This window comes from Podarcis erhardii (genome assembly GCF_964252035.2).
Source record: "Podarcis erhardii genome assembly, chromosome: 14".
Lineage (NCBI taxonomy): Eukaryota > Metazoa > Chordata > Lepidosauria > Squamata > Lacertidae > Podarcis > Podarcis erhardii.
Genome location: NC_138503.1, coordinates 6,813,568 through 6,829,788, shown reverse-complemented (window position 1 = coordinate 6,829,788; position 16,221 = coordinate 6,813,568). Strand labels below are relative to the sequence as shown.

At 44.5% G+C, this 16,221-nt stretch overlaps 1 protein-coding gene and 1 long non-coding RNA gene across 3 annotated transcripts in view; one reads left to right on the top strand and one right to left on the bottom strand.

Moving 5' to 3' along the window:
• TEX9 (testis expressed 9) overlaps positions 1-16,221 on the top strand; it is a 29,512-nt gene that overhangs the window by 8,575 nt on the left and 4,716 nt on the right. For both annotated transcript variants that reach the window (XM_081839161.1, XM_081839162.1), the window contains exons 4-8: positions 658-734; positions 8,260-8,308; positions 13,401-13,486; positions 13,989-14,152; positions 14,793-14,875. In XM_081839161.1, coding sequence (XP_081695287.1) covers positions 658-734; positions 8,260-8,308; positions 13,401-13,486; positions 13,989-14,152; positions 14,793-14,875 — 459 coding nt within the window. The remainder of the gene's footprint in view (positions 1-657; positions 735-8,259; positions 8,309-13,400; positions 13,487-13,988; positions 14,153-14,792; positions 14,876-16,221) is intronic.
• LOC309329016 lies at positions 8,982-15,883 on the bottom strand. Its single transcript, XR_014151019.1, has 2 exons — positions 15,020-15,883; positions 8,982-9,167 (listed from the first exon to the last, which is right to left on the bottom strand). It is a non-coding gene; the product is annotated as an uncharacterized lncRNA (long non-coding RNA).

The window sequence follows — 16,221 nt, the reverse complement described above, 5'->3', positions numbered from 1 at the left end:
CAGCCTATAGAGATTAGGACTTCTCTAGCCACCTCCCTTCTCTGTATGGATTGGTGGGTGCTGGCTTCCTGCTTCTGCTTCTTTTACAAGACAGTAGGTGAGGCTTAGGGAGATACCATTAGCCCACTTGCTGCTCACACTGGTTTTACATAGCACTAGGCATACTGATGCCTCCCCCTCCCCCAGCCCTGCCAGTTTGGGTTTGGACTTTGTCCCTGCATTGTGGTTGGACAGGGTTCACTCCCCTGAATGGCAAAAACATTTGCTTTGAGAAGGACTGATTTCACCTGCCCTTGTATGGAAAGAAAAATTTAGCTTTACTGGCAAGTAAAAATCCACGAAAGCTTTCTTTCTCATCCTGGCAATCTTCTTAGCATCTATAGAGTAGAGTGGGTTGGGCTAACTGGTAATTAAAGTTATCTTCTTATTCTAAAGTTGTGATATAGAATTATCTCAGTAGTGGAAAACAAAGCTTTGGGAACTCTGGGGAATTTAAAAAAGTGGTCTTTGACACAGTCTGGTGGTGAGGTAGTTATTGCTCATTTCTGCACATCTCTTAATCATCACAACCAACATAATTAAGCGTTTATGATGGCTGTTAATTGGATGTAGTATACACAGTATTTGACTATAATACAAAATCTTTCCTTATTGAAGAGAGATCAACAAGAAATGTTGTCCAGGCCAATCTCTACACAGGTTGAATTGTTTGACAAGGAGACCAAACATCAGAGGTAAGCTCTTCCTAAAACTTATCTGCTGAAGGCCTTCAGTGCCAGAGAGAGGTTTGAGAGAGAATAGTTTTTTATTTGCAAAATTCAGTGCTGTGAGTTAATGTAATGGTGGCCATAGTTTAGTGGGAAAGTCCACACTTGGCATGCATGGGTTCCAGGTTCAGGGTCCAGCTGCTTCTCCCACTAAAAGGCTCTTGGGTGGTTGTGCTTACCTGGGAAATAGTTCTTTCTGAGTCCTTCAAGTGCCCTGGTCTCCCAAAGCAGACAGTACAAAAGATTGCACTCCACAGCTGTGCTGAGACCTCTTCCTTGACCTGTTCTCTTCCACCTACACCCCACCTCCAGTTTCATAAGACCTTTTGTAAGGCCTTGCGCAAGTGATGCAGGTCTTGTAAGGGCCTCTCAAGTCTTGCATTCCCATATTGCAAAACAATCATATGTCTCTTCTTGCTGGAAACATTGAGGCAGCTGTTGACCCCCGTCTTTTGTGCTGCATAGTTCCCCACTAAGGCTGCCATCCTCTGTACCTAACAGCAAGCCATAAACCCCCTGGGAGTGACCTGTATAAGCTCACACTGCACATCTCTCATCAAAGGCTGTTATTATACTTATTTTTTCTTGATTATTTAAGTTAGATTTCTATACCGCCCTTCATCCAAAGATCACAGGGCAGTTCACAACGTAAAAATACAAAAGGAGAGAAAATAATACATAACAAATTTTTCCCCAAACCAATAAACCCCCTTCCACAAACACGCTTAAAAGGCCATAGATTAATCAGCCAAAGGCCTGCTTATAAATGTTTTTTCCTTGGCACCTAAAGATATGTAATGAAGTTGCCAGGTGAGCCTCCCGGGGGAGAGCGTTCCACAAGCTGGAAGTCACTGCAGAAAAGGGTCTGTTCTCTTGTTGCCACTATCTGGACCTCTTGTGGGGCCTCAGATGATGATCGTGGGGTGTAATATGCTCAAATCATCTTGTCCCAGTGAGCAACCTGGCCACAGAATTCTGCAACAGCTGAAGTTTCTGAACCATCTTCAGAGGCAGCCCCACGTATAACAAATTGCACTAATCTAATCTAGAGGTAGATCCTGAATCTGAGACTCCAATACTTTGGCCACCTCATGAGAAGAGAAGACTCCCTGGAAAAGATGCTGATGTTGGGAAAGATGGAGGGCACAAGGAGAAGGGGACGACAGAGGACGAGATGGTTGGATAGTGTTCTCGAAGCTACCAGCATGAGTTTGACTAAACTGTGGGAGGCAGTGGAAGACAGGAGTGCCTGGCGTGCTCTGGTCCAGGGGGTCACGAAGAGTCGGACACGACTAAACAACAACAACCTAGAGGTTACCAGAGCATAGACCACAGAACTTGGGCTATTCCTAGCCAGATAAGGGTGCAACTGAGCTACCAGCTGATAGAAGGCACTCTGTGCCACCAAGGCCACCTGAGCCTCAGGCAACTGCAGTGAATCAAGGAGCACCCCCAAGCGATGTACTTGCTCCTTCAGAGGGAGTGTAACCCCATCAAGAGCAGGCAACCTCCCATCCATCCGGTCTAGGGAACTGCCCACCAACGATGCCTCAGTCTTATCTGGGACAGGCCAAACAGGGGCAACTCATCAAGTGGAGGAAATGCTGAGAATTGCTCTCTCATACCTGTGGTGTATCTTTGTCAGTTCTGTACGGCTGCAAAATGTGGGAGATAGAATTATAAACTAGCTTTGTTGCTGATGAAACAGCAGAGGACAAATTTTCAATGGTAAGGCTGAGATTGAAGGGCATGTCATTTAGTTTTTGAAGATGGTTGATCTCTGGCATATTAGAGGGTTAGGACTGTCTCTTGATTTTTGCTGTTGGCTAAATCAATGAAATTGCATGAATTTGCATATGAATAAATTGTCCTGAAGAAATAAGGCCTCTGTTTGATGCATATGTATATCACAGCAGGCTCCATTTCAGAAGAGGCATTCCCCCTTGTGTCTAAGGGAGGAGGGACACCTCTTCCCAACAAGCGCCACACTTCCTTCAATACTTTACAGAGGTATCTATACAAGCAACTCCCCATTTATGCAGGAGTTACGTTCCAGCGCCCCATATGCACAAATGAAAATAAGTGGGGAGCACACTTTAAATGCCCTCTCTGCCACTCCAATCCAGATAAAAAAATACTGCATCCAAAATATCCACAACTGGGATTGAAGCTTTGGGGCCAGCTGAAGGGTGCGTGGAAAACTGCAGCTGAGGTGCGTGGTAGCACTAAACAAAGCTCCACTACACCTCCACCCTTCCACCCTAACTGAAGTCCTGTTTGGGCTCCAGGAAGAATCTCCTCTCAAGCCAAAAGGATTCTCCAGCTTTCTCCCTCCATTGCCTGATATGAATTTAATTATTTTCCAGTGCCACACGTATACATGATCACACGCAAGTGTGGGGGGGTGGTTGGACTTAGTTTTTATTAGTATACAAATTTATTTAAATTCAATCAGTTAGAAGCAAGATTATCCATAGGGCTGGGCAATGTATTCATTCATTGCCCCGAAACTGGTTTTGAAACCTACATCACAGGAACGATTTCACAATTTTAGGCCAGGCAGTATACTATGAATGCCAGCAGGTTTTGCCAGGGTTTCACACACAGCATCACCAGTTCTCGCCTCTCCTCTCGGAGCCCCGCAAGGCCACCCAAGGCCCACTCCCTCCCTCCCTCCCTCTGTAGCCCAGCTGCCCCCTAAGATACTGGAGTGGGGCCAGGGGCGACAGCCATGCCTTCACCTATCTCTTGTGTGCTCATTCGCTCACCTGCCTGCCACTTGCCTGCTAGCACTTCTCCAGCCGAGCAGCCAGGCTGCCTCCTTCCTCCCTTCCACCTCGCACTGGGTGCTGGCCATGTCCTAAGGGTCCCTGAGAGCACTTGGGGAGCAGCAGCAGGAGCAGTGCTGGCTCCTCTTCCTTGCCTCCGGGTCTGGGCTTCCTGGTCAGTTGGTGGCAGTGATCAGCACAGATGGGAGCACCACCACGTTGGAGGAATGAAGCAGCTCCTGGTAGTCACCCTCGATGTGAGTGGGAGCTGGCGGCAGCCCAGGGCAGGCTCCAGGGAGAGGCTGTGGTGGGGAGGTCAGCCGTGCCCCAGGACTCCTTGTTTGCACCCCAGCTGATGTGCTCTGCCCGGGGCAGAGCTGCCCACCTGGCCTCACTATGAAGAAGCAGGGCACAGTGTTCCTGATCATCTGCGTGGCTGGCCATAGAGGGCTGGCTGGCTACCAAGCCAGTTCAAACTCCTCATTTTCAGACATTGTGATATATCACTATATTGGAATGTTTCACTGGTGATGCATCACAATGTTGAAAAGCAGATATTGCCCAGCCCTAATGATTGGCATTCAAAGTGTGGACAGCCCAAGTATTTTCTGTAGAGTCCCTCCCTTTATTTTCTGAGATGACTATTGTTTTCCTAAATTCCTTACCCCTAACAAAAAATTAGGTGGGGGAGGAATCAAAAGCCGGACTATACAAGGAGTTGTTTTTGTACCAAGCTAAATCCTTGGTTCACATCACCTCAAAAGGTTAGTTCACTGGAATCTTAGGCACATGGCCTTTCCCAGCCCCCTTACCTGGCTGAGAGCCCCTTTTAGCAGGAGAAGTCAAGAATGGACCTCCCGAGTCCTTAGATATGCAAAGGGTGTGCTCTGTGCCCGCTCCCCATAGAGTCAGAAACAGCAGTTAAACAAATTCACCTAAAGAGGAGGAGCACACAGCTCCATGTTGTGCATGAACAGTGTAACTGCAGTGCTTAAAACGGGGGTGCATAAGATAGACTTATAAGTTTTTCGGGACGCGGGTGGCACTGTGGCTTGAACCACAGAGCCTAGGACTTGCCAATCAGAAGGTCGTGGTTCGAATCCCCGCGACGGGGTGAGCTCCCGTTGCTTGGTCCCTGCTCCTGCCAACATAGCAGTTCAAAGTGCAAGTAGATAAATAGGTACCGCTCCGGCGGGAAGGAAAACGGCATTTCCATGCGCTGCTCTGGTTCGCCAGAAGCGGCTTAGTCATGCTGGCCACATGACCTGGAAGCTGTACGCCGGCTCCCTCGGCCAATAAAGCGAGATGAGCGCCACAACCCCAGAGTCGGCCACGACTGGACCTAATGGTCAGAGGTCCCTTTACCTATAAGTTTTTAAATGTAATATACCTCTGAATATATGTTTGGGGTGGGGATTTGTTTCTACAGTTGATAACCAAAGCAAGTCAGTTGTTGGCCTTTTGTTCAGCCGTGCACCTCATAGCATTTGGCCGGGGTGAGTGTGTGGTCAGGTAGGAACCAGATTACTTGAACACAGAGGAGACGGTCAGGCATGTGCTTCTCATGTTTGCATCCAGCCGCTCAGACTCCACTAGTACTGGAGCTGAACTGAGTGTTTCTGCCCCTAGGCAGCAAAAGGTCACTGCTGACCCATTTGAATATGGGAATAACTCTCACAGCTGTGCGCAAGTAGCTTCAGTTTTCAGAGGGTTTGTAGCATCCAGAGTCTTTTAAGAAGTGGCTCAGGAGAGAGGGGCGGAGAAATAAGTTGGGTTACAGCATCTCACAGATTTGAGTAGAAGAGCCCGAGTCCTGGCCCTCCTGCTTGCAAGTCCTCCAGGGAAGAAATAATACATGGTCTAAGAAGACAGTGAGTATACTCCAGCCTGGAACTGTGGTTCTGTGATCAAGTGTAGGCAAGGGTGCCATAGGAATCCTCCCTAATACAAGGCTTGCAGCAGTGGCCTTTCACGGGTGATACTTGCACAAGGAAGGTGCAGTGTTTAGACCGCATCCTGTGAAGAGACATAATAACTGAAGTTCCACTTTCTGTTTGGTACAGACTTGGTTTTTCTATCCTGGCTTTTTCTGGCCATTGTGGCACCCCTTGTTCTTCACATCAGGACTTCTTTCTTTATCATTTTAGGATAATTCTCATAATTCTGCCTATTTAGGGGAGCTGCAGACCAGAGTGTATTGTGCTGCCAAGCCCTTTCCGGGGATGTTAAGAAACCAGTGGGAAGGCACTAAGTCAGTGGATGGCATGAGAGAGCCCCCCCCCCGCCCCGCCCCGGAGCAAGACTTGCAGGGCAGCTTGTTGGGCATCAGTACTGTCCAGGAAGAAAGTGCTACAGCTAAATTGGCCCTTTTGTCAGCTGGCAAATCAGATTACACCACTTTTGTTCCACATTCACATACATACCTTTCAAACAGTGCAGCAGTTACACCGTGTGTTTCTGGCTTACACACCCCACAGCTATTATTATGTTTCCCATTGTAAATACTCCAGTTCATACAAGTTTGTGAACTTCTGCTTGCATGAGTGCTTGGCACTACCTAGGGAAGCTGCAAACCCAAGGGCTGCCCACTCCTGACACTCTCTCCTTCCCTGCCAAGATTATAATCTAATGTTTAGTTTTCTTCTCTTCTTGCCTCTGTATAGGTGTGTTGGGCTTTTCTGTTTCTGCCAAATCAGCTTTTCTGAAGGCAGGCAGTGATCCTTGCCTGTGACCAACAAGAGTCACTATATTCTGGAAGTACAATCTTTTTCTTTTTCGGGGGTGGGGGAGGGCTGGTTTCCTTCCTCTCCTCCCTTTCCCCACCTCCCCTGCTTGCTTGCTTGCTTGCTTCTTCCTCCCTCTTCTTCCAAAGTGCTGCCACTTTTCCCTACTCCGTGTCTATGTGTTTGATTGGCCTTTGGTTCACAGACATTTTAAGCAGTGGGACTTTGCTACAAAGTTTTATAGGTCTTGCCCCTAAATCTGGAAGCTGTTCCCTTTAAGATTCTTCATCATCATCATCATCATCATCATCATTATTATCCTACCACTTCTGGCCAATTCCAGGAAGCTGAGCCAGAAGCTTCCTGCAAAAGGTAGTTGGGGCTTCTATCAAAGGGCCTAGAACTGTCAGTTCAGGGAGGGGTTCACAGCCATGTGCTGCCCCTCCCACTTCAGTGCCAGCATGATCAACTGGCTGGGCTAGCCATGTCTGGGGACAAGCAGGGTGCTACTGGTTTGCGGATTCTGATTTTGAGCTTCTGTGTGGACTGCTCCAACCTCTCATAGCCATATTAAGGGTAGCTGCATGGCCACTGGCTGTGCACAATGTCTCTCCACAATGCTTGGAGTGCTTTGGGACTTGGCTTCCTGTGCTGGGGTGCGGGGGTGACTTATGCCAACACACCCAGAATCTTTTAAATTTACCTCTAAGTAAATTTGCACGTGTCCATGCTAGGATCTGGGCATATCAGGATGTTGAAGATTTTGAGTTCAGCTCTCCTTTCCCTTCATCCCAAGCCAGATGGCTGCATCTGATCTCTTGGATCAGTCAAATTCAAAGTTAGGGAGAGATCACTGTTCCATTATGGCCAGTGAAGGGGATATACCTTTACCAGTCTAAGCTGGTTGCCCAGTAGACTTTGCTGTGAACTTTCTCTGGGTTGTTTTTATATGAACTGACTGTTTGGAAGAAAAATGTTGACCTTATCTCAACCATGGTGCTTGCTGCTTCCTTGCTTCGTAAAAAAAGCTAGACCACACAAGAAAGTTGCCAGAGTTTTGTATTGCCCTTTCTTTTGGACCCAGAACCATCCAAGGATATTTCCAAAGGCCAGCTGCATTTTGTTAACTGGGCACTACGTCCATATCCAGGCTGCATTTCGCAATCTTCCTTCATGCCTGGGTGGCAGACACACAGCACTGGAGAACGAAGTCTGGAGGTAGCCTGTGTCTTTACAGTCCTATAGTTTCAAGTAGTCTTCCAACTAATGGCAAAAGAGTAGGATTGCTGAAGGACCAAGCCGCACAGCTTTCAGAAGTCAAGAGGGGTCAGCTACATGGTGAACTCCTGGGGATCTCTGTGCCTGGGACTTGAAGGAGAGAGACTTGGGGTCACAGGGGAAGATGGGAAGGTCCAGGATGGTGGGGGACAGTTTCCTAGTCTCATCACCCCTGACGATCTCTCCAGGCCTTCACATTACTAAATTGGGGCAGGACACAAATCAGTCTTAAAATGTCACCCCTGTGCCCTGGTTTGGTGAGCATTGCCTTCGGCTTTATCGAGTGCAAGATTGAGCAGCAGGCAAATGCCACAGCTTCCCTCTTGATTGCCCTTCTTTCTTAGCAGCCAATACAGAGAGGGCTTGGATATCCCACAGGAAGGCTTTCCCCCCAGGCTCCCCCCCCCCTTGGATGCTTTGTTTCTTCCCATGTCCATGAGGATGTGGCCATATGGTGCCAGCTTCAGAATCTCTGGATATCTCCAGCATGACAGACCACAGTCCTCTGCCAGTGCTGCTCATGCCACCCACCTCACAGGAAGGAGCTCTTTACTGAAGCTGTTTCTATGAAGCCAAAACATTTTGAAAAGTGAGTGATGTGTTTTGCATCATTGATCTTCCCTTCTACAATTTTGGTTCAAAAAAATTAAAACACAGTAAAATGCATAATTTATTTTGTTCTTCAAAATAAGCTAATTGCTGCAATTTCCTTTTTCTCTCCAGAGATCAGTGGTCTCCTGAATTGCCAACTGCTCCTCTTGCACTTAATAAGGTACTGAAATTGGGGGCGGATGTGCTCCTCTCAAAGCAGGAGGAGAAGGTAACATTTGCTGTGTGTCTTCAATAGCAGTGGAGGCACAGAGAATCCATTCAGTGAGTCAGAGAATGAGGTGGGACAGTACCTGCCTCTCTTTGGATCATGGCTAGACTGAAGCAGGACAGTTGACCGGATGACAACTGTTCATCTTGGCTCTTATTTCTCTACACCCAAGACAGATCTCTGGTGTAAGGAAATTGTTCAAGGCCTTCATATTTTCTACTCTTTTTAAAAAACCTTTGGGAATGGACACTTATATATGAACCTCTTCAGTCAGAACACATACAGTCACAAACATTGTTACTTAAATTTAGTGCATTGATGTGAAGATATCTTTTGCAGATACAAAAATTGCTTATTATACCACTTACCTTAATGGTATCACAGTGAGCGTCATTCCCACGGAATCCAGGGACGCTTGCGCCAAGGTGCGTTTGCGTAGGGCTTGTAGCTTTACATTGCTGAGTCCACTTGTGTGGGCTCAGATTCATGGGCTTGTAAGGATCAGGTGCATCCTTGCACAAAAGGAGTAGTGGAGAGTTGATGTGCAGCCTGTGGGAGGAAATGAAAGAGCTTCTGGATGGGCCAGAGGTCTGTGGCCACAGGGCGTTTGTTTTTTGTTTGTTTGTGTTTGTGTGTGATCCAGAAGCAAGAGGAGCATTAAGAAAGATAGTCCAAATTTTCCATGTTCCTTGTGGCCCTCTAGCGGTGGATCATTATTCGTTCTGTCTTTTGTCTCCAGTCTGCCAGGGGTCCAGCTCTGTACAGCTGCTCTTACACAAAAGAGGAACGATTGTGCCCTCCTTTCTAGGTCCTCTAACATGGACAAACAAGATAAAGATTGCAAACAGGATGGGGATACGATGATCAATAGGGGACACACAGTAATCAGTGCAGTTTTTAACCACTTAAAATTAATCTGAGTGTCACAGCACATGCACATGCTATCCTTCCACCTAGGGAGAGAAGTTGAGCTGAGAGATGTTGACTACTGCAGCTAGAGAATTTTGTGCAAGGGTGGGGATTTGACTCTGCTTCACATGTAGTTAGAATAAACTTTTGTTGTTTTTTTTAAAATGATATTTATTCAAAGTTTAAAAGTTTAAAAGTTACAAAAAGGAAAAAAGAACAATACAAAATACAAAAAAAGAATACTACAACAACAACAAAGAAAGAAAAATAAAAATGAAAATGAAAAATACATTCACTTAAAAATATAAAAAGAACTGATTAGACCTTTATATAACTTTCTTCCTTTACTTATTTCCTTGACCTCCCCTCACCTCCCAATTTTGCATTCTAGTTCAAATCGTTATTTCAGCAAATCCTTCCAACCTTATTTTCATTTAAGTAATTTAATTTAATTTATTATATTATAATTTAACGTCCTCTCTTTCATCAAGTTCATCAACTCATTTTTACTTAATCCTTTATATTATTTCTACCAAAACCACCTAATTTTCTTTTTCCAACATCTTTCTAACATTCCTTAATTTTACAATGTTTTTGAAGATATGCTTTAAGTTTTTTCCAATCTTCTTCCACCGACTCTTCTCCTTGGTCCCGGATTCTGCCAGTCATCTCAGCCAATTCCATATAGTCCATCACTTTCGTCTGCCATTCTTCTCGGGTGGGTAGTTCTTGTGTCTTCCAATACTTTGCAATGAGTATTCTTGCTGCTGTAGTAGCGTACATAAAAAAGGTTCTATCCTCCCTTCGCACCAGTTGGCCGACCATGCCCAGGAGAAAGGCATCTGGTTTCTTCTGGAAGGTATATTTAAATAGCTTTTTCATTTCATTATAGATCATCTCCCAGAAGGCCTTAATCCTAGGGCACGTCCACCAAAGGTGAAAGAATGTACCTTCAGTCTCTTTACATTTCCAACATTTATTGTCGGGCAGATGGTAAATTTTTGCCAGCTTGACTGGGGTTAGGTACCACCTATAAATCATTTTCATTATATTCTCTCTTAAGGCATTACAAGCCGTAAACTTAATACCTGTGGTCCATAACTTTTCCCAGTCAGCCATCATAATGTTATGTCCAAAATCTTGTGCCCATTTAATCATAACAGATTTAACCATTTCATCTTGTGTATTCCATTTCAACAGCAAGTTATACATTCTTGATAAGTTCTTAGTTTTAGGGTCTAACAATTCTGTTTCCAGTTTTGATTTTTCCACCTGAAAACCAATTTTCTTGTCCAAATTGTATGCCTCCCTTATTTGATAATAATGAAGCCAGTCTCGTACTTTAGTTTTTAAACAGTCAAAACTCTGCAGCTTTAATCTATCTCCATCCTGTTCCAGAATTTCCCAATATTTTGGCCAGTTTGTCTCCATATGAAGTTTTTTCAGAGCCTTAGCCTCCATTGGGGACAGCCACCTTGGTGTTTTACTTTCAAGTAAATCCTTATATCTCATCCAAACATTAAATAGTGCTTTCCTGACAATATGGTTTTTAAAGGCTTTATGTACTTTGACCTTATCATACCACAGATATGCATGCCATCCAAAAGCATTATTAAAACCTTCTAAGTCCAAAATGTCCGTGTTTTCAAGAAGCAGCCAATCTTTCAGCCAACAAAATGCGGCTGATTCATAATAAAGTTTAAGGTCTGGCAGGGCAAATCCACCTCTTTCTTTAGCGTCAGTTAAAATCTTAAATTTTATCTGAGGTTTCTTGCCCTGCCAGACAAATCTTGAGATATCTCTCTGCCATTTCTTGAAACAGTCCATCTTGTCCAAAAATTGCAATGTTTGAAACAAAAACAACATCCTAGGCAATACATTCATCTTTATCGCAGCAATTCGGCCCAGCAATGATAACTTCAATTTTGACCATATTTCCAAATCCTTTTTCACTTCCATCCAACATTTTTCATAATTATCTTTAAATAAGTTCACATTTTTAGCAGTCATATGAACCCCTAAATATTTCACCTTCTTAACCAATGTTAATCCTGTCTCCTTCTGAAACCTCTCTTTTTCAATCTCAGTTAAGTTTTTCTCTAACACCTTAGTTTTCAGCTTGTTCAGCTTAAATCCTGCCACTTGACCAAATTCTTGAATTAATTGCAATACTCTTTTAGTACTGGATTCTGGCTCCTGTAATGTCAAAACTAAATCATCAGCAAAAGCTTTCAATTTATACTGTTTAGCTCCGAGTTGTATACCTTTCACCAATTGGTCCTTTCTAATCATATTGAGCAAGACCTCCAGGACCGATATAAAAAGCAATGGGGAGATTGGGCAGCCCTGTCGTGCTCCTTTCTCAATCTTAAACTCTTCTGTAACTACATTGTTCACAATTAGCTTAGCTTTTTGTTCTGAATAAATTGCACCTATACCGTTTTCAAACCCTTGGCCTAAATTTTTCTTCATAAAACTCCAAGAAATATTGTCAAAGGCTTTCTCCGCGTCCACAAATATCAAAACAGCTTTAGTATTAATATTCACATATAATTTTTCTAAAATATTAATTATGTTCCTTGTGTTCTCTGACAAATGTCTCCCCGGGAGAAAGCCCGCTTGGTCTTTATGGATTTCTTCTATCAATACCTTTTTTAATCTTTTAGCCATAATTTCTGCAAAAATTTTGTAATCCACATTAAGTAAGGATATGGGACGGTAGTTTTTAAGCTGTGTCTTTTCCGATTCTGTTTTCGGTATAAGTGTAATGTAAGCTTCTTTCCACGACTCGGGTGCCTCCCCCCCCCCCAGTATTTCATTGCAAACTTCCTTCAAAGGGTATACTAACCATTCTTTCAAGACTCTATAATATCTTGCAGTCAGACCATCCGGTCCTGGAGATTTGCCCAATTTCATATTCTGGATGGCTCCTTCCACCTCTTGATCAGTTATTTCATAGTTTAGCATTGATCTTTTCTCTTGAGAGATTTTTTGTAATCCGTTTGTTCTCAAAAATCGGTCAATATCTATTTCTTTCTGAGTCTCCTGCGTATATAACTGTTTAAAATACTTCTGAAAACACTTCCTAATCTCCGCAGGATTCTGTATGTTCTTTCCATCCACCACCAAGTTCGTAATAGTGTTGAGTTTTTGTCTTTTTTTCATTTGCCATGCCAGCAGTTTCCCACACTTATTCGCTGATTCAAATGTCTTTTGTCTCATCTGCTTAATCTTCCATTCTATTTCCTGATTCATCAATTTCATATATTGTACTTGATATAACTTTATCTCTTTCAGGATCTCCTGTGATTTCGGTTTCGCCCTCAGTCTCTTTTCTCCATCCTTTATTTTCTCCAATTTTTTTCCCCTTTTTTCATTTTGGGCTCTTTTCTTGATTGCACTTTGTTGTATCAAAAACCCTCTCATAACTGCTTTGCTTGCGTCCCAAATCACTCTTTTTTCAGTAGTGGTATTCATATTTATCTCAAAATAGTCTCTCAAGTTTTTCTGGGCCTTTTTGGTAATTTCCTCATTCCTAAACAAGGATTCATTCATCCTCCATCTAAAGGCACCAATTGGTGTTAATGTCATTTCCATCTTCACTGCATTATGATCGGAGCAAGTTTTAGCACAAATTTCCACTTTTTTGTCTTCGGAGCCAGTCCCCTAGTTACCCAAATTTGATCAATTCTGGTCCATGTCATTTTGGCCTCAGAGAAGAAAGTTCCTTCTCTTCCCAAGGGGTTCTTAGTTCTCCAGATATCAACAAGATCCATATTGTCAGTCATTTCAAAGAACGTCTTTGGTAATCTACCATCTTTCGTCACCGTTTGTCTTTGGGCTTTGTCCATATTCGTAGAAACCTGTGACTCATAATTTACAGAAAAGCAGGCTTGGAGAAGAAAAATGCCACTGTTGGAGGCAGGATACTTCTCAATATCAGTTGATGGCAGTCTCAAGCGAGGAGAGTGCTGTTGTGCTCAGATCCTGCTCAGGGGCCTCCCTCAAGCCACCTGGTTGGCTGCTGGATGCTGGACTAGGTGGGCCACTGGCCTGAGTCAGCAGAGCTCCTCTTGTGCCCTTTTGTCTAAGACTTTAGGTAGCTAAGAGTTTTTGTTTTCTGAATTTTCCTTAGCAACCAAACAAGAAGAAACCTAGCTCTGCGTCTACATTTCGGACTAGGCCGCTATCTGGAAAGAAGGGGAAAGGAACTCTGTCAAGGTACAGCAGCAGCAGCTGAATAGCACCCAGCTTATCTTAGGCATTTTTCAAAGTACAACAGCAACTGGTGTTATCTTCTAACCATGCCTGGTGATAGTAACTACATGAACATAATTAAAAGTAAAGAAGCTAAAACTATTTTTGCCTATGTAGCACTGACGGAGGCTAATAGCAAGGTGAACTGTTAAAAACAATCAACAAACCACAGAAAGCCTCTAACAGCATTCTGCTTTCTGAAGAAGGGCAGCTTTAAAAAACTGGCCTCACCCCAACAGCTAACAATCCCATCCATGTCACATTAATGATGTTCTATTTTACTGGGATAATTGGTCCTGTTGACTTTTCACGACCAGGTCTGGAGAAATCCTCCCTTTTCTAGAATGGTGAAATAGCCCCTTATCAGTTTATTTGTTTTTGCCAATTGCTTCTTAGATTCCAGTCCTTTTTTCTGTTGTTCGCTCTTAAAATGCTTAGAAATGCTGTGTTTTGGCCTTGTCTGCAGCACAAAACTAAGACCACATGACATTCCAAGTGCTGCAGATGTTGCAGTCCCAGACTTCTCTCTTGCCAAGACAATTGGGAAAATTGAAGGGCAACTTGAAGAAGGAAACTTTCCTGATCTAGAGGACGATCTTATTCCCGGTGCAGGAAGTGAAATTGGAGCAGGTGGGTCTGCTTTTTACTGTCCTTTCCTTACTGCTAAAAGGGAGCTGGATTTCTCTTCCAACTGACCTGTTCATGTGATCTTTAAATTTTAAGGCCTCACATAGACACATGCCTACTCTTTGAATTGGCAGTGTTTCATCTAGTTCCTAGGATGAGGGATAAATTATCAGTCACATGAGAAAACGGAGGTGTCTTTCAGTGTCTCACAGTTTATTGCCCACCTGTGCTATCCTCATTGCTGCCATAGCTGCATCTCCTTTCTGCTTGTTTGGCAACAGCAGATCACCACACTTGGCAAGCCACCTGGGGTGGGAGATTGTTTTAGGTATCACTCCCTGCAAGGAATCCTTCCTGACGTCGTCCCAGGGGAAGTCTGGTAACATTGCACTTTTTAATCCTGTGCACTCCCTTCAGACACTAGGGACTCCCAGTCCAAGGAATTGAACGGTCTGTTTCATGGAATGTCTTTGCATCTGTGAAGGATGTTCTAGAATTGTCAGTCTTCAAAACTTTTATATCATTGTACCATTAGCATAAGCGTGTGGTTAAAAGCTATTCAGATGTTTTGAGGCTCTTTTCTGTCAGGTCTAGAATGGCACAACAGTCCAGAACATTAAATGTAATTATTGCAAATCTACAGAGGCCCAAATCCGGTTCCTAAAGGCAAAGCTTCGTGTTATGCAGGAGGAGCTGGATGCCCTGGGACTAGAATGCAGTAAGAAGGTAAGAACAGGTAGACTTTAGGTTCCAGCATCATAATATGTAGCAGCAACATCCTTGTATGAGGGGTTATATTGTTGGCTCACAATTGTTGCTAGCACCTAAATGTTACTCAGTGCGAGATTAAACGTCTTTTCACATACTCACCAGCCAGGGATCTGAAGTGTATGCTTGTACATGGCCAAAGTTGTTCCTATAGCCAAGCCTGGGCTCTGGTCCACACTCACACTCCCTCAGCCAGTAACCTTCTGCAGGCAGCAAACCCTGTACTCTTCACCCGCAAGCAGAAATCCCACACAACCGACAATCCTCTTGATGCAGTCAACAAACAAATACTTTTCTGGCTGGTGCCAGGATAGTTCTAGTCCCTGCTTGGTTATTGCTCTGCTCCTCCAAAGCACTTTTGGGAAGAGGTGGGTGGGAAATGAACCTAAGAGGTAGAAGAACTGAGACCTTGCTGGTGGTGTTGAAACCGATGGTAGGTGCTTCTTTTTTGCCCAGAGCTCCCTGGCCATGCTGCTGCCCAGAAGCTTCCAGCACCTGCTTGAATCGCAGAATTGTAGAGTTTGAAAGGACCCCAAGGGTCATCTAGTCCAGCCCCCTGAAAGCCAGAAATCTCAACTATGAATCAGAACGAAGGGGTAGTGGTCAGTGGGCTTTATCAGATTTGGCAGCTTCTCTGCCACATTGTTAATCTTTGCACCTGGAAGACAACACACCTCCTGGGACATCCTGTTTCCTCCACGCCCTACTGCCTGTCCCCCTCAGTAGGGAGTCACCTGTCAGGTGCTGGTGGTGGTTGCTCGTTAGTAACCAGGCAGGACTCCGACCTGTCTTTAACAGGTTTTATTTGGTGCAAACTATTTACAATGCAGAACCACAAAGTTCATGTCCGTCTTAGTCACTTGCAGATTCCGGGAGTGGCCCCTTCCGGTTTCTCCCCCAACGTAAGAACTTAGACACCCCAAATCTCCGCCTCCCCTCCTTACGTTTCACCCCTCTGCGTAAGCTGTGCGACTGCTTGGGCTCCCAGTAGCATCTTTGAGCCCTCCCCTGGCTTGGCTGCCCCCTTCCCCCTCTGCTCCACTGGAGGTGCGGCTTTCACCACTGCTGGACAAGGCGCTTCTGAGGCACTGCTCCTGTATCCCCCTGCCTCCCTCCCCTGTTCCGATGGCAGTCCCCTGACATCACCTATCACCACCACCCGCCTCTTCCTCATCTGTGCCTTCCAAAGCCTCCTTGGAGTGCACATAATTCCATTTGTAGAGGCAAAGGCTTCCCAATTTTTTCTTTCTGTAAGTTCAGTCACATTTTCTGAGCATCTTATTGAGGTGTGCATGTTAAACAAA